General features: G+C 48.3%; 1 protein-coding gene across 2 annotated transcripts in view; it reads right to left on the minus strand.

Annotated features, from left to right (window-relative positions):
- Positions 1 to 21465, minus strand: part of GNAO1 (G protein subunit alpha o1) — a 145624-nt gene that overhangs the window by 2518 nt on the left and 121641 nt on the right. Inside the window, exons 7-8 of one of the 2 annotated variants that reach the window (XM_042027407.1) lie at positions 14685 to 14838; positions 4305 to 10667 (exon numbers count right to left, since the gene is read on the minus strand). In XM_042027407.1, the coding sequence (XP_041883341.1) occupies positions 10480 to 10667; positions 14685 to 14838 (342 nt within the window). In that variant the 3' untranslated portion in view covers positions 4305 to 10479. Of the gene's footprint in view, positions 1 to 1411; positions 1566 to 4304; positions 10668 to 14684; positions 14839 to 21465 lie in introns of those variants that run through there. The other variant, XM_042027406.1, reaches the window with a different exon arrangement.

Below are 21465 nucleotides of genomic sequence, written 5' to 3' on the forward strand. Positions count from 1 at the left end.
GGCGCGCCCCGACAGCGCCCAGTGCCGGGGGGGGGGGGGGGGGGAGACGGCCGGGGGGCCTGGTGGCCCCCCGGCCGGGCAGGCAGGGGGAAGGATGGCCGAGAGAGTTGGTGGCCACCCCAGCGTCACCCGTGGACGCTGGCTGTACCCCCTTGGTGGGGCTGAGCTCCTCTGTGCCCACCTGGGGTGGGTGGGGGTCTCACCCTGGGCACTGGAGTGGGCGAGGGGTGGTGGTGTTCCAGGAGCCGTCTGGGGACACACGTGTTGCCTGCGGGCTCGGTAACGGGGAGGTTTGCTTTGGGAAGGTGGGCTGGAGAGGTGCCAGATGTTTGAGCCGAAAGATGCGCGTTATTGCATTAAGCTGCTTAGGGCAGCGAGAGAGGCTGTGCTGGCCCCTCGTGGGAAGCCACAAAGCTGAGTTATGCCCCTGAAATCGCCTTTGCAAGAGCTGCTATTATCTGGAGATTTATTTTCCTTTTCCAGCTTGCTGGTTCCCCTTGTTCCTGATGCAGTGGGTGGCTGAAGGAGAGGGAAGGTGGGCAGGTGCCACCGGGCTGTGCCTCTCCACAGGGTAGCCTGGCTGTGCCATACAGCTGCACATGGGATAGTCTGGTTTGCTCTACCAGGTGGTTGTGAGAAAAGTGCTGGTCCCTTCATGGTGGAGAAGCCTAAATGCCTCTGGTGGAAATGGTGGTGCACTTATGCTGTAGGGGAATGGGTGCCATCTTGCTGGGGGACTCCCTTGTCCCCAGAGTTTGGTATCCAGGATAGGTGGAATAGTTCAGAGATATCTCAGTATCTGTAGGGGATGCTGGAGTCTGAATTTAAATGGGCTTTTTTTCTTTCCCTTAGAGAAATCCAGAGTATCTATCCTTGCCCATCTTCTTGGTTATTTATCCTTTTCTCTAGGCCATGTTGGTTTCACTACAAAATGGATGATTCTCTTGTGGTTCCACAGATTCCTGCTGTAAAGGGGCTCTTTTCTCCTCCAGCCATACCCAGCGTGAAGGCACTCCTGGGAGGATGCAGCCTGGAGGACCACGTGTCTTGGCTCCTCTTGCAGGAGCTTCTCAGGAACCACCAGCAAACAGGATGGCTCCAGTGGTGGCCACTCAGCTCCTGCCAAGGCTTCTTCTTTCCACAGCTCCCTGTGCCCAGGCTCATTTCAGCTCATCTCCATTTGTCTGGACCCCCTCTCTGTCCCACCAGCTGCTTGTGCACCTTTGCCTCAAGAACTGCCCCACCCAGGACACAGTCCCAGCCCATGAGTGGGGTGCTGGAGCTGCATCACAGCTCGTGAAGGTGGGCAGTGCTTCTGCCCCCTTCTAAAGGCACTCTGTCCCCTCTGTCCCCCCAGCCCCGGTGGTGCAGGGTGGGCCTGTGGCTGTGCTGTGTCGGCCCCGGCACCTACCTGTGTACTCTGGGAAGCAGATGGTCAGAGGTGACTTCTTGATCTTCTCAGCAAATAGGTCTTTCTTGTTGAGGAAGAGAATGATGGAGGTATCGATGAAGAATTTGTTGTTACAGATGGAGTCGAAGAGCATGAGAGATTCGTGCATGCGGTTCTGCAAAGGGGAGCACAGAGGGAGGAGAGGGGAGAGAGGAAGGCAAAGACAGAGTTAGAGGAGAGGAGAATATTTCTGTGAATTGAAAGTTAGAAAGCAAAACAAAATCTCTATAGTAAGACAGTGGTAAATGTGAGTTGGTTACAAAGGTGGGGGAAATGGGGTATTGCCCTCCTCTTGGGCTGGAGGCCAGGGCAGCTGTGGGGCTGCAGCTGATCCTCCCCCACATCCCTGTGGGGCCAGTCTGGCAGGGCAGACACTTGCAACCTCAAGGAAGAACAGGAAAAAGTTAATTTGCTCCTCTCCTGCCTCACCAAAGGAGTAGGGAAGGGGCTCTGTCTCTCTTCAGGGAGTGGGTGCCCCTGAAGAATCCTTTGGAGAGCCCAAATAAAGGGTGGACAGACAGCATCAGCCAGCAGCTTGGACACACTGGGCATAGGGACTGGGATGGAGGGGGCTTTGGCCATCCCACGGTGGTCCTATGGACCTGCCTGGAAGGGTACTTGGCACTGAGTGGTGCCACTGTAGCAAGACTAGTGCCAAGGAATTGCCCAGAGGTAGGAGCAGGTCCTGTCCCTGGAAAAATCTTCAGCACAGCTTTGAAAATACCAGTGGTGACTAGGTTGCTCTTAAGAAATCCCATGGAGGTAACCAGTACAGGTGCCTCTGCCAGCTCTTGTGAGTGTTCTGGGCTTGCAGATTGTTCCAGGGAGATTTTAAATTTGGAAAGGCTTTGGCAGGAGCATAAGGGTAAATTTCTAACAGCTGTAGTTTTGTTGGGGTTTTTTCCTTCCCCCCCCATTTACATGTGGCCAAAACCCATAAAAAGCCATTTCCCCCCTATGCTGCTGAAGTTTTTTAAGAAGTGGAGAGCAGACAGCAGAACAGAGGAGGTGAGGTGAGGTTGTCCTGTGCCCCATTGGCTGCCACAGGGCCCCACAGAGCAGGGTGTTCCCATGCAGGTGCATGCACTGTGTGAAGATGCCACAGGACAGGACAGATCTGGCTCTCCAGGAGCTCTCAAACATTTTCTTCATCATTAACTTGCTCTTAGAATCACCAGAAAGTCACTCCCTGCTAGTCCACTAACAGCTTTGGGGGGTGCTTCAGGAAGTCCACGAGTCCCTTTCATTGTTTGTACCCACCTTGTTTCTACTTGAACTTGCAAAGCTTTTGGTGCAAACCCAGGGCTTGGTGAAGTCTGAAGTTGCTGCCCCTCCCTGTAAGCCCCTCTGGGGGCTGAGCCCCCCAATTCTGGTTCGACTGCCTGAAGCTCATGTGGGGACACAGCTGTTCACAAAAGCCTTGTGGAAATCTCATGGAAAGCTGTGCTCTGGGGGCTCAGCAGCCAGCGGGGAATGCTCCTGCAGCAAAGATCCCCCCACAACATCCTCCCACAGCCCCCTTTTCTGGAGGCACAGCAAAGGGGGCTCTGGACTCGCCGAAGATTTGCAAGAACACGTGTTTGCTAATGAAATGATGACCCAATTACACATTTTGGAGTTTTCCATGAATGTTTTATTAGTGAGTCATTTTATTAGCTCCACTTCAACGGTAGCTTTTGCATGCAAAATTTAGCAGCTGTCTGATTACATCTTGAAAGGCTTTGCGATTGCACTGTCGGTTCCTTGACAAAGAGTAGCTGGGGATGCCAAGCAGGCGCTTTCTAAAGCCTTGGGACTTCAATTTGATCGTTATCTTGAAATAAAAAAAAGGCCTTATTCACAGGGAAACCAGAAACTGCCACAAAAGGATGTGGTTCTTCTTGACTTGTGGTTGTTGCAAAATTTGCTGGGTCTTGAGATTTTCATGGAGAGTATCAGGATGGGCTTTTTCCTTGATCATCTCAGGTGTTGTCCTATAATATGTATTATATTTAAATAAAGATGTGATGATGTTGGTGGAAGAGCAGCTGAAATAAAGCTTCTGCCCAGGGAAACAGGAGTCCCCATTCAGGCAAAATAACCCCGATGACTTCTGGGTCCTGGACAGCTGTGCAGAAGATCCAAGCAGGATGGTGTCCTGGAGGAAGTTTAAAAAATCCCCAATAGCAATACACAAAGCAAAATCCTTTCCCTCTCAGCCATGTGCTGTATTCAAGGCTGGCCTGTGTTTCTGTTGGATTCATAGGATGGGCCATGTGGGAATTTGCGTTTGAGGATGAGTCCAGCTGAAGCCACATCGCTGGAAGTTGGTGAAGTCAGTAAGAGCAATGGTTCATTTTCCTTTGCTGAGGTTTATAGAAAATTTTCTCTTGGTTTCTTCAAGTTCCTTACTTCTATTTTTATGCCCCAAATAATGGAAGATCTTTAGTTTAAACATAAAAGAATGCTCCGTGTTCTGTGCTAAAGCAAGGAGGAGAACACACCATTTACTGAATTGAACCAGCAATGGGTCTTATGACTCTGTGCTCACACAAAGAGACAGTGGAAAAGCAAAACTTGTGACTTGTAAAGGATTTGTAAACAAAGTGATGGAGGAAGCAATGGGGCAGCAAGGATGCTCTGCCCTGCTGCTGCCTCTGGTGAGCAAAGGAAAAAAAAATCCTGCCAAATACTTACATAAAATGAAATATCTTTTGGTTATATCCTTTTCCAATTCCTTTTTTCCAGGTGGATGAGGCTATGGCAGACAGCTGGTGCTGTGTCTTGTGCAAGTGTTTGTGGAGGAGCCATAGGGTTAAATAACAAGTTTGAGAAGCTGGATGCGCTCAAGGGAGACACAATAAAACCACTCTCACACTAGAAAAGAGCTGGCACTTTATTAACATTTTGTAACTAATAAATACATTACCAACAGCCAATAAATTATTACAGTAACTAATGCTCTATTAAACCAATGGACAGTCACTCTTCGTACAAAATTACAGTTAATACAGTTTGGGCCATCAAACATGCAGGAGAAATGATTCAGCGGGAAACCAGCAAAAGGAAAATGGTGACGGCCTCCAGTGATCCTTTGGGAAATGTGGTGGGGAGTGGGGAGCCCAGAGACAGGGTGATGGTCACTCTTCCCTTGTCAAGATGAAGTGGGGAAAAAGGAGGTGGGGGAATAGGGCTGAGGAGCACAAATTAGGGACCTAGGTTATTTAACAGGGCAATAGCTGGTGTTCAAACAACCCTCTTTGCTTGCCCAGCACCACCAAGTTCTTCCAGCACAGGAAAAGCTGGTGAGACTCAGGCACTGCTGAAAATGGTGTTTCACCTGCCATGATCTCTTCTCCCCACCTGGAGCAGGGGCTTTAGCTCTGGAGCTGCTTGCCCACCCCTACAGTCAGGACTGGGTCTTGACATTAATTTCCAAGACACTGGGTAGAAGAAGGCCTGGGGCAGTGAGCATCCAGCTGGCTCCCAGCCCCTCTACCTCTTCTCCTGGTCTCTCCTCCCTGTGCTTACTTTGCACTCAGTGTCCATGAACAGAGCTGCCCTTTTGGGGAGATGGGGCTATTTCTTCAATCCAGCTCCCTTTCTGTCTGCCTGCAGGGTGCCAGCTGGAGGCTTTGGTCCTCCTCTCACTAAGGCATTGGTGTTTAAGAGTGGCACTTGCTTGTGTTTGCACACAAAAAAAAGATCTCACAGGCTGCTGGTTGGGGCATGAGTGGTCCTGTGCAAAGTCCCTTCCCACAGCCATATTCTCAGTATAACTACATAGGTCATGTACCTATATCTGTCAGCATCAATTACCTCGTGTTGGTGCTGGAGCTCAGAAATGGCACAGTACCCTCAAGTCTCAGGGAGCCTTGGGGTGTGTTTGCCTGCTCTTTCCTGCAGGGAGGTAGAGGCAAGACCGTGGTCTGCAATTTTGTGCCACTTGGACCATGTCTCTGCTTTCTCATGTGTGCACTGGGGATGTGAGTGATGCGTCTGGGTGCTCAGGGTGATGCTCAGTAGCACCATCTCTACTGACCTTGACGTGTCCAGTGTCAGATCACTAATGAGTGTTTTAGTCTCCTTGGAAATGGTTGTAGAGTTTTTGGTGGTAAGCCTGAAGACAACCCTGGCCCACGGAAACACCCAAGCACACTAGCACTAAGCTTCTCTAATTGACCTGACAGATGGTCAGCTTCTTCCCAGGAACTCAGCAACTCTCCCTGGCTCCAGGAGACTTTGTGACCACAAAAAGCTTGGGACATGTCACACAAACTAACAGTGCAGGGTTGGTCTCTTTCCTAGCATTGACTGCAAAATCCCCCAGGGGGGATGTCTGCCTTGTTGAGCTGCACAGTAAGGCTGGGCACATGGGGACCTTCTGGCAAAAGGACATCTTCTATGTCACATCCTGACCTCTTGGAGATTACACTCCTGGACTGAGAACAAGGTCTGTTCCCTTGCAGGCAAGCACTGGGCTCATGCCATCATAGATTAAACATGCCAGATACATTTTAATATACATTAAAGACTGCCCTCATTAATACTTTTAGTGTCCCATGAAACAAAGTCGCATCAACAGAGGAGGCATGGCAGGCTCCTCCTGAGGATGCTCTCCCCTCCACAGAGGGCCAGGCTGGCTGGCCATCCAGGAAAGCTGGCTGAAGGCAAGAAGCTAATTCCGGTACAAAACTCCTGAGAGAGATGTAGTTGGAAGTGTTTCTGGGCAGGCAGTGGGAATGTGACCATCCAGACCCGGCAGGAGGGCGGGGGCAGCAGGGACACTCTGCGCTCGCAGACGGCAGGGCCAGATGGCCACGCTGAGCATTCCTGCTGTCCTGCTGCTCCGCTGGGCTCCTCCGGCCCCCTGTGACAACCAGAGTGTGTGCGAGTTCTGTATGCAAGATTAAAAAGTGCCCGTGGCAGTCTGGGGCTGTATTTTAGTGTGTGCTTTCCCAGTGCGTGGTTATTGCTCGTTCTCCCAGCCAGCCCAGCTACTGCATCCTCCTAAGGAGCTCTGCAGCTCAGCCCTGCAGCTCTGCAAGACTTTCCTTGTATGGGTTTCTCTATTTCGTTGAAATTATTATTTAAATAAAGAAGCTATTTGCATTTTTGTGGTCTCATGGCTCCATACCCGACCCTCTCATTCACTACAGAGCAAGCCAAGGGGGAGCTTCCTTCTTTCTTTTTGCTGCTGTCTGAAGCTCATCATGAGTTGCTAATGCTATTTTCAATGCTGGCACCCCTCGGATGCTTCTGCTGCTGGAACAGAGACCTGAGTCATTAAAAACCTTCTGCATCCCAAAAAGAGCTTTTTTTTTTTGCAAATTCCCACATTAGCTTTGAAGGGCAGCAGGGTTTATACATAGCTGTTTCAACTTTGTGCTTTTAAAATCTATCCTCCATGCCCTGGTATGATTTCTGATGCAGTTGTACCAGTTGCAACATCCCTGCTGTGTGGTGACTGCAAATGAAACACAGCTCTAGGTCTCCAAGGGTCTGGATTCAGAGCATGGCAATTGCAAAGCACAAGGGGCTGTTAAGAAAAGGCTTTTGAAAGCAGGCGATGTATTTCAAGGTACTTTTTAGGCAACTGCTGCAAGAATTGCTGGTGTTTAGAAAAAGCACAGGGCAAAAGATTGCCTGCGGAAGGCACATCTGTCAGGAAAGGCTTCGGAGGATGCAGAAGCCAGCAGTGAGTAATGATTTGGCAGGCGTTCTGGAGACAAAATCTATATGCGGCCATCAAGCGGGAGAAATAGTAGTGTTTAACACTGGAAGTATTTCATCTTCCAAAGGCTCTTTCCAGCATTTGTCAGTGAATCCTCATGGCACTCGTGTGAGGGAGGGAATGTCAGCAACAGCAGCTGAGATGAAGCTTTAGACACACAATATGCCAAAGAAAATGAAAGAAGAGGCTCTGTGTCGCAACATTTCCTCTGCTTTTTCTCCCTTTTTTCCCCATGGGGCACCAGCTGCTGGTTATCACCAATGTGCTAGGACCTGCTGGAGCTGCAAGAGGGGGTTTGGACCTCCCAGCTGGCAAAGCTGGGAATGGGTTACCTGAATCCAGGCTGGAGAGCGGTGAAAGCGCACTGAGCCAGCACTGGCCACTTGACTGCATATGGCAGAGTTTGGGGTTGAGTTAATTTGAATTGTCTTTCCCAAAATATTCCTGTGTGCTTTACACTGGAGCTCACAAAGCCTTGGCGTGGTGCTGCCTTCCCTGGGAACAGCTTCTGTTACTTATTTGCTCGGATAAAACATCATTCACAGCAAGGGGTGGGAACAGAAAATCTCCAAAACTCCAGTGCTTCTGATCAAACTCTTCTTACAGAGCTTAGTAAAAGGCCTGCAGCCCTGCCAGCACCAGCCATCAGCACTCTGGGTCCAGTGGTTACACACTTTACGTACCAAACATAACCAGCTTGTGGTTTTTCTGCCCTGGATTTGACACAACACCCGTGGATGCTGGGTGTTACTGCTGGGGCTCAGACAAGATGTGTGGGTGGGCTGTGGCATGAGGAGCAGAGAGGATGTCCTGGTTTTGCTGGCCAGCTCTTCGCTGGAGCTGATGTCATGGGAGGCATTTTAAGACTGAGATGGTGAAGAGAAAGATGGGTACTGGCTTGTGCCAGAGCAGGGGAGGCAGGAGTTGTGTTATTGCTGTTAGTGCCCAGCAGAGCAGCAGCAGGTCCTTGCTGTACAATAGCAAATGCATCCTTTAGTGCTGTTTAGGAGTTACTGACAGTTACCAGCCATGCTGGGCTGTGAGCTGGCTGGATGGGTGACATACACCTCATTTTCCTCTGCCGGCCTTCCCTGCTTTCCCTGGGGTGCTCCTGCTCATATCCCTGGCTGGGGATTTGTCACAGATGTCCCACAAACACTGTCCTGGCAGAGCACAGCCTCTGATAGGGACTCTCCTCTGGCTCACAGGTGCCCTTATGTCCCATCTTCCCTGCTCTCAATCTGGCTCATCTCCCTTCTGCAACTTCTGTCCCAAACCATTCCCTAAACCTCTCCAACTGCTCTCCCCCTCCTGTGCCACCATACGTGTTCCTGTCACTGCCTCCTGCACACTGATGCTCACCTGGCACCTCCCCTTGGGCTGTGCTGCTCTGGGCTGCTCTCACACCATCTCTCCTAAATGGGCAGTGAGAGAAGAGATATTGTCCCTCACCAACACAGCCCTGGAGAGACCTCCTGAGACCTGAAAGCCACTCCTAGATCAGGCTCCCAAGAGAGGACAGTTGAACTTGTGGCCAGCCTGGAAAGATTTGTGTTTTCCAAGATAATGCACTTCTAAGAGAGGCAGAAAAGAGGCAGGGATCACCATTGCCTGCCTGCCCCCAGGTGAGGTGGGCCCTGAGTGGGACCTCAGAGGTGGTTGTCTCACCCAGAGAACAAACAAGCTGTTGGGGTGGACTTCTAAGAGTCCCCACTCCATGTCCACAGAAGTGACACCCCACCTCTCACATTCCCTTCTGCCTCTGACCCTGCAGCATCCAGAGCTCTTGGTGATGGCAAGCGAGTGTACCTCACATGTACCTCAGCCCACCTGTATTTGTCCTTATCTCTGAGCCCCCACTTTTGCTGTGCTGGGTGCTACCCCCACCCTTCCCACTCCTCTCCCCTGCCCTTCCTTCCTCCTTTCCTTGCACTTTTCCTTCCTACTCCATCACTTGACTCAAGTCAGCTCCCTGAGCTCTCCTTTGCCAGTGTTAACCATCCATCTTGCTACAGATACTGGTAAAGAGATGCCCTGACTGGAGACACCAACCCTGGAGCTGTCTCTCTGGGATGCTCAGGCAGGAGGTGACACAGGAAAGCCACCGGCTTCTGCTCAGCCAAGGAGGCTCAGAGCACAAGGCTGAGCTTCCCAAGGGGTTTGGATGCCCAAGAGGCAATGAAGGGCTTTGAGGCTCTTGCACACTTTGCTGCCACCCAAGCACAGGGAGGTTTCCCACAGCACCTCTCCCCATCTCAGGCACTTCAAGGTCAGATTCTGCCTACAAGAAGCCAGGGCTAAGTATTTTTCATTCACCCCAGCGTTTCAGGGTTGAAGTCTGAAAGTGATGCTGCATGTTTGCAGGAGCATCACCTCTGCTGAAATCACTAAGGCTGGGAGGTGCTGTGGGAAATGTCCCCAGGCTGGATTCCTTGTCAGGATGCCACTGATTGTGAGGTCCCCATCAGGACACCATTCCCGGGGCATCTTCACTGCCTACGCTCCAGGGGTCCCAGCCCAGCAGCCCCATGGCCTCCATGGAAGTGCCTCAGAAATGGGTTACAGCAACCACTAGATAAATTTTATCATTAATTCTGAAAAACTCGAGGTAAAACTGCTACCAGTAATGAATGCTTTTAGACAAGACTTATTAGGCTTTGTTACTGTGTCCCTGTTACTCAGACACCAGCAGAACTCGATATGGCTGTTTTACTTGTTCAAATAGCTGTCTGGAAAAAAGGAGAATGTACAAATCCAAGCTATGGTGGCTGCATTCAACACCAAACCCTCCAGCTTTGGGGTCAGAACTGGAGCTGTAAGGTACCCTCAAAATGATCAGGTTGTATCTAGCACTTCCCAAAGGAACAGTGTTTAAAAAAAGGCAGATAACCATGACAATGAACAATATCCCTTAATTTTCAAGGCAAAAAAAAAGTTTTGGTTCCAAACTACACTGTTCCTGACCAGTATGTTAAGGCTTTGATTTTTTTCCTCTCTTTAAAACCGAAGTATTTTTGTCTTTTGGCAGTTGAAATGCACTTTGTGGGAAATGCGTTAGCTCCCTGCGCAACACTGTGAATTGGAACGGAGGAGTAGAACGGGGCAGCAAGGGAATGAACCAAAAATGAACCAAAGTAAAATAAAATGGGTCTGGGGAAATCAGAACTTGCTGCAGAGTTGTCTGGGACAGGAGGAGGGATTTATGTATTTCTTCCTTGTTATCTTCTGAGGAGGAAAAAACAAGGAAAGGGAGGACCTGTCCGCGGGACTGGAGGATACTCCAGGCGGGTGCCGGGAGCGGAGGGAGGAGGGTGCTTTAGTAGAGTCCACATCCCCGCAGGTTGTTGGCGATGATGACATCCGTGACAGCGTCGAAGACGAACTGGATGTTGTTGGTGTCGGTGGCGCAGGTGATGTGAGTGTAGATCTCCTTGTTGGCCGACTTGTTCTTGCTCTCGTACTGAGTCTGGATGTACGCCACTGCCTCTGTGAAAGCGTTGGGACCTGCAAGAGAGCCGAGAGGAAAGGAAAAAGAGCGGGTTAAAGTAACCCCATGACTTGAAATCCACAGGGTGCCTGCAAACACCCCGTTGTGGGGATGTGGGGAGCTCGTGCGGGCGCCCAATCTCCATCTCAGGGATGGGCACCGTTACCAGCCAGGATTGCTGCCAGGCAGGAGATGCTCCCTGACTGTCAGCTCAGCTGTATTTTTATTCTGAGTTGCTGTTTATAGTCTATAGAGATGAAATGGATGAGGGAGCTGAGTGTTAAACAGGCTATGATGGAAGAAATTCCACATCATGGTGACAAAAAAGAGAAGAAACCGGCCAGGAATGCAGTAAATGCTTGACCTAGGGAAAAGGCTTATATTTTTTCCATTTTTAGATTTTTTTTATTAAAGCTTCAGTTTTTGATAGAAGAGTTAACAAGAATTGAGGGCAGTATTGGTAGCTGTGCCCTTCTTTCCCTAAATCATTAAGAGAAAGAGACATGAAAAGATCCAGCCTCTCTTACAGGGCAAAGTGGGATTTTCTCAAAAAAAACCCCAACCAAACCCAAAAAAAGGCTGATAAAGAATGTCCTTTTTTTTTAGGAATTAGGATTGCAGTACTCTTTGCTAGAGCCATGGCTAAAATCACACTGTGAGGAGTTTCTTTTTTTGATATATAGAGATATCTGTGCCAAACCTCATTAACCCTCAAATTTTGTATTAAAAAAAGCTTAGAATGAGTCATGCAAATGAGTAGATCCTTTCTCCTCTGGCCAGCTCTGACCCTGCTCACACACATGGCTCCACTTGGGCACCTGCTTAAGGGTGATGAAGGCTCTGGCTGGCCTGGAGTGAAGCTCCCAGCACTGCCAGGCACTGCCTGACCCCCAAAAGGCTCCACAACAGTAACACTGCTACTGCTTTTGGGTCCCTTTCCTTCCATGATGCTTTACTGATGGGAAATGCTGTTATTTGCTAGAGAGAAGCTTACTGGAGATGTGCTGTGGTGGAAGGCAGCTGCTCGGGGAAATCCCACGTGCACACACATGCACTGCTAGTTGAAGACACGAGTTCATGAAGACCATGGGACTTGAGAACATGCCTGAAGTAAGGGAAGCCAAGTTTGTTCTGGGAGCAGATTCTTGCATGAAGAGCTGTGTAAAGAATCTGTGAATGGTTCCACATGCCGAGCACAACCAGGAGGGTATTTTATGAACAGGAAGTTGGTTGTTCAGAGACATGAGGATTTAGATGCTCGATTCTGTTTAGGAGAGCAGGGAGTCACTAATGCCAGCTTGGTTTAAAAAAAGCCGTGGATTCTGCTGCTGCTTTACTAAGTATTGTGGATTAGTTAAAAGCATGAGTGAATTAAGGGGATGGAAACAGTGCTCCAGCAAACAGCAGGCAAATTTGTGGATGCAGTCTTCTAATAATTCCCTGTCAGCAGAACTAATGGACATCAGAAATTTCATTTCATTAAAAGCATTTTGTGGAACCTACTTATGATGTTGAAAGTCTGCTTGTTCAGTTTATAGGCTTTTATCAAATAATTCTTTCTAACTCCAGGGCAACATTCTAATAATGTTGCTTTTTCATGAGGCCACGAGGGCTTCATCCTGTGAGCTGTGGCCAGCAAAGCAGGGGCAAGCAGGCTGAAGTGTGTGCTTGGGTCTAAAGCCTGGGCTGAATGTTAGCACAGCTAACTTGTAAGGGCATTGCTGGAATACCTGGGGGTGAGATACTCCTTACCTCAGATCGCTGTTGGATCATTTAAACGACTTTCAGCAGTCAGACTTCCTGCCCTCTCTGATGGCACAAGAGAGACAGGAGATCCGTTGAGGGTCTCTGGCATTGTGAGAACTCCCAGCTTCCAAAAAGCATCTTGAAGGAATTTAGAGCACCTTTAAGGTCCCCTGAGACTTGGGGAAGATTGGTTTGGTTCACTTGTGGCTGAAGTGCTCCAGACAGACGCTTTGTTTTCCTCTGTTTAATCAGCCAAGAGCTTAGCTATGTGTGTACGAGGGTCTGCCTCCCCCACTGAACTCTCTTGGGCTGGGATAGCTTGGGAAGGAATATCTAAAATCACATTCCTTCTTGTTCTAGTCTCTCTGACATCAGGGGTTCTGTAAAAATGGTATTTCAGAGTGAGGTTTCTGGGAGACAACAGTGAAGATCCACAAAACCAGGTGCACAAAATGTCATCAGGAAGGAGTGAGAGGTGAAGGTTTGCTTCACTGAGAAAAGGAAAGGGAAGAGGACATGACAGAAACCATCCAGCATACAGAAGCACTGCTGTAAAGAAGATGGTGATGAGCTTCCCTACAAACCATCCAAAAGCAGCAATCTAATTTACAACCAGGAAAATTTGGGGTAGGCATTATTGTGAGCTTTCAGCTGTAAAGACTGAAATTTCCATGATTAGATCTTTTCAGACAAATGTGTCGGGACTATGTTGGTTCTGTCTGGACCAAGCAGATGAGTAGATGGCTGAAATGTGCTGGTAGTGACAAACACCAAAATCTTCCCCAGAGAGGAAGCCTGCAGATGTTCTGAATTCAGCTGGAGTCATTCAGCTCCATGGCCACAGACCATTCAGCCCAAAGCAGCAATGAGGAATCACTTTTGTCTATTCACAGTGAAAAATCAAGTGCTCAAAGATAAGAAGCTCTGGTTAATAATTTGTTGGCCTCCCCAGAAATGTGACACTCTTGGTGCTCCTGGTTCACAACTGTGTTTCCTGACAAAGAGAATGGCTTCTCTGTCTGTTGGCTTGATTCATCTGGATGTCTCCGGTGAGTTTAAATAATTCATGACGATAAAAGTTTATTTTTGTGCCATCTCGGAATGGTAATGAGGGTGTGTGGAAGCCAGCGAGATGCAGAGGGAAGCAGCAGGGTGCAGCTGCAGCCTTTGCATGGGTGATGTATTCCCATCATTAGCGGGTCAGATGCCAGGCAGGCAGCACAAGCAGGGGCTTCTTGCACACTGCCTATCCCAGAGCTCCTGCTCTCACCTCCACAGATCACCAAGGCCTCCTCCTCCCCAGCCAAGCTCAGGGCACAGCTCACTGTGGCTCTCCTCTGCCTGCACTATGGGTTAGGAGGTGTGGGTAGACCAGAAAATGAAACACCTTGTTTTCTACCGGCATTTAACTGGAAGTGTTTCCATGTACAGACACTTGATGTCGGCAAATCTGAGAGCAAAACTGGGGACTCCTCAACTAATGTGATGAAAATTTACTGCTTGAGCTGAAGCAGCCAAGCTGTGAGACCTGCTGTCTGCACACTGGAGGGCTGATCATGGAATCATAGAGTGGTTTGGGTTGGAAGCGATCTTTAAAGGTCATCTAATCTAATGCCCCATGAGTGATCAGGAACATCTTCGACCAGGTCAGGTTGCTAAGAGCCCTATCTAGCATGGACATAAATGTTTCCAGGATCATGATGATTCTACAGCCCCACAGTGCCTGATAGTGAGGAAAGTGGCCAGGATCTGCAGAAGGATTCTTGTTGTGGCCATAAGGGAACATGGTCGGGTATGAAAGAACGAAGCTGTACTCCAGCCGAGGACAGCCTAACAAATCCGTGTGTTGATCTCTTGGAGACCAGTCACCCACCTATAATGCTTATGCTCGCTGCACCTTTCTGAGAGACCTGCAAGAAAGTTCATGATCCTATGTGACACAGGGAACCAGGGCACACGGGTTTGGGGAGTGCACAGCGGCCCCACACCTGCAGGTGCTGGTTTGGCATCAAACCCATCAGTGAGGTAGAAATCGGACACCCTGCTCAGTGGTGGTGGCCAAAGGGCCAGCAAAGAACTTGGGTCAAGTCATCCTCCTGCTTTAAGTGGACCATGGTGGGGGTGATCCTTTGACACTTACTGAAATAAAACCTGTAGTGAAGCCAGTGCGAGCTCTATCTCTGCATCTTTAGCCTCATTGCCTGCAGTACACTACAGCATCAGCCTGGCTGGGGAGTGCACTGTGGTCCCTTTGCTAAGCACTCCTGTACAGCCACATTTCTCATTACCTGTGTACTCAGGAAAGCAGATACTCAGTGGAGATTTCTTAATTTTCTCCTCAAATATGTCCTTCTTGTTTAGAAACAGGATGATAGATGTATCTGTGAACCATTTGTTGTTGCAGATGCTGTCAAAAAGCTTCAGAGATTCGTGCATGCGGTTCTGCAATAGAAAGGAACGATCACATCAGGCCAAAGCTAGTAACCCAGGGATGTTCAACATGTAGGGAAATCTAAAACAACTAAATTAAGGAGGAAAGCAACAAAAAATAAAATCTACAATATACATAATAAATTTATGTATACATACAGCTGAACATATACATACACAGATGCAATCCCTGTAACATCTGACATACAATTAGTAACTTAAGGGCATTTAACAATACAGAGCTGTTTTGATTTTGCATAACATTAATTTACAGGATCCCAGCTCATAGAAATCATCATGCACCATGCATGGATGGAGAATTATTTTTGCCCTTTGATCAGATTTATGTGTCGGTGTAGCTCATGCAGATTTTCTAAAATGTTTTCAATAATTTTTCTAAAATGCTTTTTCCACTTTCTCAAATGTGTGCGGCACACAACTGGTTGGATACATTAACCAAGGACTGGTAGATCCTTGAATTAATCTAGAGTTGGAAGCAGACATCAAGGTGACATAATTTTGGAAATGACCTTGCCGTGACCTTTGCCTGGTTTTGTTATTTTGTTTAGTGTTGTCTGTTGGGCTTTTAATTTTTAAATTTCTTTTTTTTTTTTTAGTTCTCTTGGAAGATGGCTCAACAGAAAGTGTCTTGCAGAGAGGAAAAAAAGTGAAAAGGGAAGAAATAGTATAAAAAGGAAAACATAACAAAGAACATCTAAGAACAACCAGACTAGAAGTCAGGCAGCTACCACTGGTGTTAGCTCATGCCTCTAGAAGAAGATTAGCCACTCGCCAGCAGAAGAGCCATACATCCAAATGCACGCACAGCGAGAAGTCAGCTTTTTGGTTATAGGTCATGCAAAAAAAGACACAGAAAAGGAGAGAGATAAGAGGAATGAAAAAACCAGACCAGTTAGAGAGTTGCAAAGTCCGCCACATGGGTTTATGGTGGTGGAAAGAGCTCACGGCAAAGTCAACCAAGTGTCATGTTCCCCGCTGCTTTCAACTCTCAATTCGGTTTTTCTTTTTTTTTTTTCTCAGTTCAAGAGAAGCTTCATACCTGCCAAATTTGGTTGGTCTCTCAAATGCTCATTTTTTGGCCTTTGTTTGGCTAGATAAGGTCAGACGGCCGAGGAAAAGCTGTGGTGGTGCCGAGGCCGACGCCGGAGTGCGCACGCCGGTCGCGTGGCCATCTCTCAGCCGGGAGCCGGGTAGTGCAGAGAGCAGGCGCGGTGAGGACGAAGCACACCCAAGAGTCAGGGGGTTATCAAAGGCAAAGCATGGTACAGACCAGACCGGCTCCTCGGCTTTTCCCAGCGGGATCTCCTTGGGACAGCACTCCCCAAACCCGCCAGCGCACGGAAGAAACCGGTTACAGCTATCACCACAGAGATACTGAAGAGAACAGGGCTGCACGGGCTTGTTACTGGAGGGTTTTTTGGGGTGGGTGCAGCACGTCCTGTTGCCCCCAGCCCTGGATTTGGGAATGTGGAGTGGTACATGAGTCAGCCAGGGGCCTTCACCCTGCTCCCACTCCATTTCACACCTGTGCTGGCAGCACAGTTTAGCCCAGCACTTCATTGATTAACACATTCCTTTTCATTGATACACTTTAGCATCTACTGAATGTTTTATATAGACAGAAGAGGCTCTGTGGATGGAAGAAACATCTGATCCAGCTCAGAGTGAAACAGGACACGTGGGATTTGCTGTGCTCTGTCTTGAATGACCGCGCATTTCCCCGCTGTTTGTATCGACACACGGGGACAACGCAATTACGTACAAATGTAAAATGCATTTGCTCATCGGGTCTCAGTTGCAATACGTTGCTTATCTGGATCATCCTGTGTCTGTGGGTGGTTTTTTGCTAACCCATTTGGTACTGGCTGGTGTGGGAGCCCCTGGAGCAATGCTCCTACTTGTGGTACCAAAATTGTAACCACATAGAAACCTGGTGTACAAAGGTTTTGCACAGGAGATCCTTGGGTACCCAAAGCCTTTGGGAGGAGAGAATGAAGTGGAGGGTGGTCAGGGGAGCATAAAGCAAATACAATTAACCATTTTTTAACGCAGGGTCCCTCACAGAACATTTTAAATGACATTTTTATCATCCTTGCTGATTTAAAATAAAAGCATGGAGAAACACGTGAATGCTGCTTGCAGGCTAAACCCACAGCTCATCCGCAGCAGACATCAGCCATCTGGGCAGCCTCGTGCCACAGCTGCCACACTGCACAGTCCTGGAGAAGAGCAGAGGGGTGAAACTGCTCTTCATGGCATGGGGAACACCATGGGTGACATTGGGTTTGTCTAAGAAACAGAAGCTGAGTACTTCTCAGCTGGGCTTCATGGTTAGGTGAAGCCAACTTTTCTACAGTTCTAAGACTGTGTAAGGATCCTACAGAAGTCCTCCTACTTCTCTTACACAGTTTGATCAATTTGCATTAATGCATGTTAGGAGATGAGACTGTTTTCCCAAGAAATAGTGACTCTTAGTGTTCAGTTGTAACCAGAATATAGAATTACAGAATCATATACACACAGCACAAACCTCTGAAACATCCCTCTAAAACATGAGGGTTACACGAAATGTCCTCTATTCCTTTCAGATTCCAGAAACAAGTTTCAAAGCTTCCTAATTGTTGTCTGACCTGGCTTTCTGATCTCTACAGGTTGATTTTTCCTCCAGCTTTGCCAGTTAGACAAATAAACATAATGAACTACTCTGCCCACTCATTTTTATTTACGTGGGAAATGTTTTGGTCTTAAAATCCATCTTTTCCTTCCCCACCACCAAAGAGAAGATGACATGATTCAAAAGCCAGAAATTGCTTTCTGTGTCTGGCAAAGGTGCAGAGCAATATTCTGGTGAGCAGGCATGGATGCTTCTGTTGTCATACCTGGATGCCATATGGGAAATGCTGTTGCGTCCCAGAGGGCTTATGGGAGCCCATGCACAGACACAAGCTGTCCTGGTGCTGGCTAGCATCAGGAATCCTCACTATCTCCCTTTTCTTTCCCATCCCAACTGTTACTAGTTCAATAGATGTTTGTACGAGCCCTCCAACAGCTCAGGCAGAGCCAGGTGCAGAGGCGAGGATGAGGCAGCAGTGTCTGGGTACCATATGTAAAAGGACAGGCTGCTGCCAAAGGAGGAGTGAGAAGTTAAATCCCACAAATAATCTCCCTCCTCCCAGTAAAGCCACAGTGGAAGACCAATTTAGTCCCTTAGAACTTGCCAGGGGCCCCTTTCAGGAGCACCTGTGCTGCTGTGATGGGGCAGATGGACCTACTCTGCTAGGAGGCACTAACGGTTTTGCTCCTCATACTTTCAGATGAAGTGACACAAAGAACTTCACCTGCTTTTGGACCTATCATGCTGCTTTTTTCACTTTATGTTGGGTCTATCATTAAGGGAAGAGCTCTTCAGACATGAATTTCTTAATGTCACTTCCTATTTCAAAATTGCTATTTAAATCCTTAAGTCTGCAAATACTTTGTACCCCAACAAAAAAGCAGCCCCACCACCCATGTTACAGAGGAGTAACCACTCGTCCATGCATATTCAAAGTCCAGTTAACTTTTCCTGCACAGAACAAGAGACAGAATTGCTCACAGCTGAGTTCAGATGTCATTGCACAACTGTGCTCCTGTCACTGATGTGAAGAGCAAACAGCTTTTCACTCAGCATGAGGGAGAAAGGATGCTGCGGTCAAGACTCTGTCCAGGCAGAAACACACTCATAAAAACCATCTTTTTTTCACCAGAGCATGGGAGGAGACCTGGTGATTTCTGCAACACACAGTTGATTCAATATTTTCTGTTTTCCTTGGTGATTAAGTGCTTGCTGTCACGCAAACTATAAGGACACTGATGGTTATCCTATGCACAGCCAACTCCATATTCCCCCTCCTGCTTATATTTCCTAAGATGCCCAAGCCACTTTGGTTGCTTTGTCACTCCTGAGGCAATTCCTGAGCACTGCAATTCCATTTTCCTTGCCCAATGACAGCAGAGAGAGCACACTAACCAGGTCATACAGTGCAGGATGAACCAACAGGCCAATACTAATGCACACCAAGGGTTACCAGCACAGAGCCTTCAACCCGTCCCATCCTCAGCAACGGGGACACAAACAATACTTGGATGCCTTGGCTAGATATGGTTGACCTAAATATCTTAGCTTCAGAGGCAACTATGTGCAGCATCAACACCTCCCTCTCTTGCCATTACTCCTTTGAATTTGCAAGGTAAAAAATAGAGGATAGTCTCAGTTCCCAGAGCAGGTCCCATTCCATTGCTGTTTTTTAAAAAATATCATTAGGAATTCTATTTAGAAGGAACAATGGAAATCTACCTGTGTGAATCATCTTCTCTAGTTTTACTGAGTGATATGACTGCCCCTCTCTCTTCCCAGATTACAGAGCTGGGGCTTTTCCTTCTGTAACCTCAACTTATGAAACAAAAAGATAAAGTCACAAATGAAACAAAATCGCCTTGTTACGCAAAGACATAACCCAGGGAGATGTTCTGCCAGTTAAAGCAGGATGTTCCCACTGTGTACAAATATGGCAGAGAGCCTGGCAGCTCCTTGTGAAGCACTTGGTAAAGGCACAGACAGGTGTAATACCTTGAGGACAGTGGCTTGTGCATTGGATGGGCTGGGCAGAGGGTACCGTTTTGCCACATGAGCTCTGGCTTGGGCTTTGGCTGGCAGCAAGGGGACTGATGAAGGCACTGCCTGAATCTCTCTCATGCCTTGTTCCTCTCCCCTGGAAGCTGGGCACACAGGGACACAGTTTAGATCTGCCAACAGCAGCATAAGGTGTTGGAAGCAATGGGAGAAGTTGGATTCAGCAGCACTGGGAGTTTCTGTGAAAAGTGATCTTTACGGGTGTATGGGCCTAAAAATCACAGATACAGGAAGTTTTCTTTATTTTCTTTACATCTTTCTGATCTGGACATAGGGAAGTACTTGCTTTCCTCAACTGCTGCTGTGTGGCTCTTTGTGACAGGGAATTAGAGAGAAAATACATCCCTTATAAAAGACAGCCTGCCCTTAAGGAGCAGGGACAGCTTCAAACACAACAGTCTCGTTTTAGCTGCTGCAGGAGGATGGGTGCTCTGTCTTTTAAAACAAAGAGCACAGTAACCCACAAAACAACTTTACAAGCATAGAGCTGTGTTTGAATTTTAAGGGCAGGGACAGGTCAGAGAGTGTTTCACCCAGCTTTGTTTAACCAGCTCTTTGGAAAGGATTCAAAATAAACCTGTTTGTGAGCTTTTTTCAGTGAGACAAACTGACCCTACACTTGTCCCACCTGGAGCTTACCAAGGTGAGCCTGTCCCTGGTCCATGTGATGCTGACTGCATCTCAACTGCAGTTTCCTCCACCTGAAGTGTGGTTTGACTTAGAGAAGTGCAAAAAGCACCTGTGAAATCCTGTGCTCATTGACAACAGGGTGCTGAGTGCAGGAGGAAAAGCCATTCTCTATGTGCACCCAGCTTTGGAAGGGTTTTTTTGGACCTTGATATGCAGTAGGGCTCTTTCCCTCTCATGGCTCCATGCCAGCAATGAAAGCTCTCTGCAAGTCCTTTCATACTCATGGAGACATCTGTACAGCCCCCAAACCTTCAGCAGATCCACACAGCTGGAAGTGCCTGGACTGTAGTAAGTAACTCTAAAAAATAAAGCTAGAGGAACAGCATCCAGCTCACTTTCTCAGCTGCCTCCTCTTTGTGTTTTCCAAGTGAGAAGCAATAAAAGCTGATTGACGTCATTAAAGCCGGCAGATGTGACGGATGCAGACAGCAAATCGGCTGACTGACGAGATGCTGTTTTACTGCTGGGTTTTTGGAGAGGCACCACATTACCAAGGAGGGGACCAAATGCTTGGGGGTTCACCTGGGAGGGGCCAGGGTCTGTGAGTGCCACATTTTCCACCTGCCATTTGTGATGGGGATATAATAGGACAGGCAAGATCCAACACCACTTTTTTTTCCTGATTGCACTGGCCTTGCTCAGGGTTGTTTATTTGGGTTAGGCAGGGGCGTCCCGCCGGCGTGGTGGTGGTGGCGATGCCGAATCCTTTCCCCATTTACGCCGAATGTGTAAATGAGCAGCAGCTGCCTCTGCCCTCCTGTTGCTCAGCATCTCCTGAAATGTGTTGTGAACAGGGACTGAAATAGCAAGCAAATGTCAGTGCTGTGCCAGAGCTGCACCAGGCTGCTCTCCTGCTGCAAAAGGAAAGTTGGAGATGCATAAATCCCAGTTTCTGCAGCGCAGCACTTCAGGGGGGAGGCTGAGCTGGCTCCGGGGTGGTGCTGGGTGAGGGACAATCACTGGCAGGGCTCTCCCCAGGAGAGATGCTCTCACCTCTAGTTCAGAGCAGCAGAGTTAAGGCTGACATTTAAAAAATGGCATTGACATTCAGGCCATTCCATTTTGTGCTCCATGGCTTTGAATCACAGGCTCTGACTTGTGTAGATGGTCACCCAAAGGCGACCTGTATTAAAAGCTGCCTTTGGCTTCACAATTTGGGTGTCACAGTCCAAGTTATACCTGCAGAGCACCTTGCTCTCTGCTCATATCACAGCTTTGCTCCCTGTCTCCTGGACCTGCCCTCTCCCTGTGTGTTC

Source organism: Corvus kubaryi, unplaced genomic scaffold (assembly GCF_017639235.1).
Source record: "Corvus kubaryi isolate FWS band 111438036 unplaced genomic scaffold, C.kubaryi_AGA036_p1.0 37300, whole genome shotgun sequence".
NCBI classification, from domain to species: domain Eukaryota; kingdom Metazoa; phylum Chordata; class Aves; order Passeriformes; family Corvidae; genus Corvus; species Corvus kubaryi.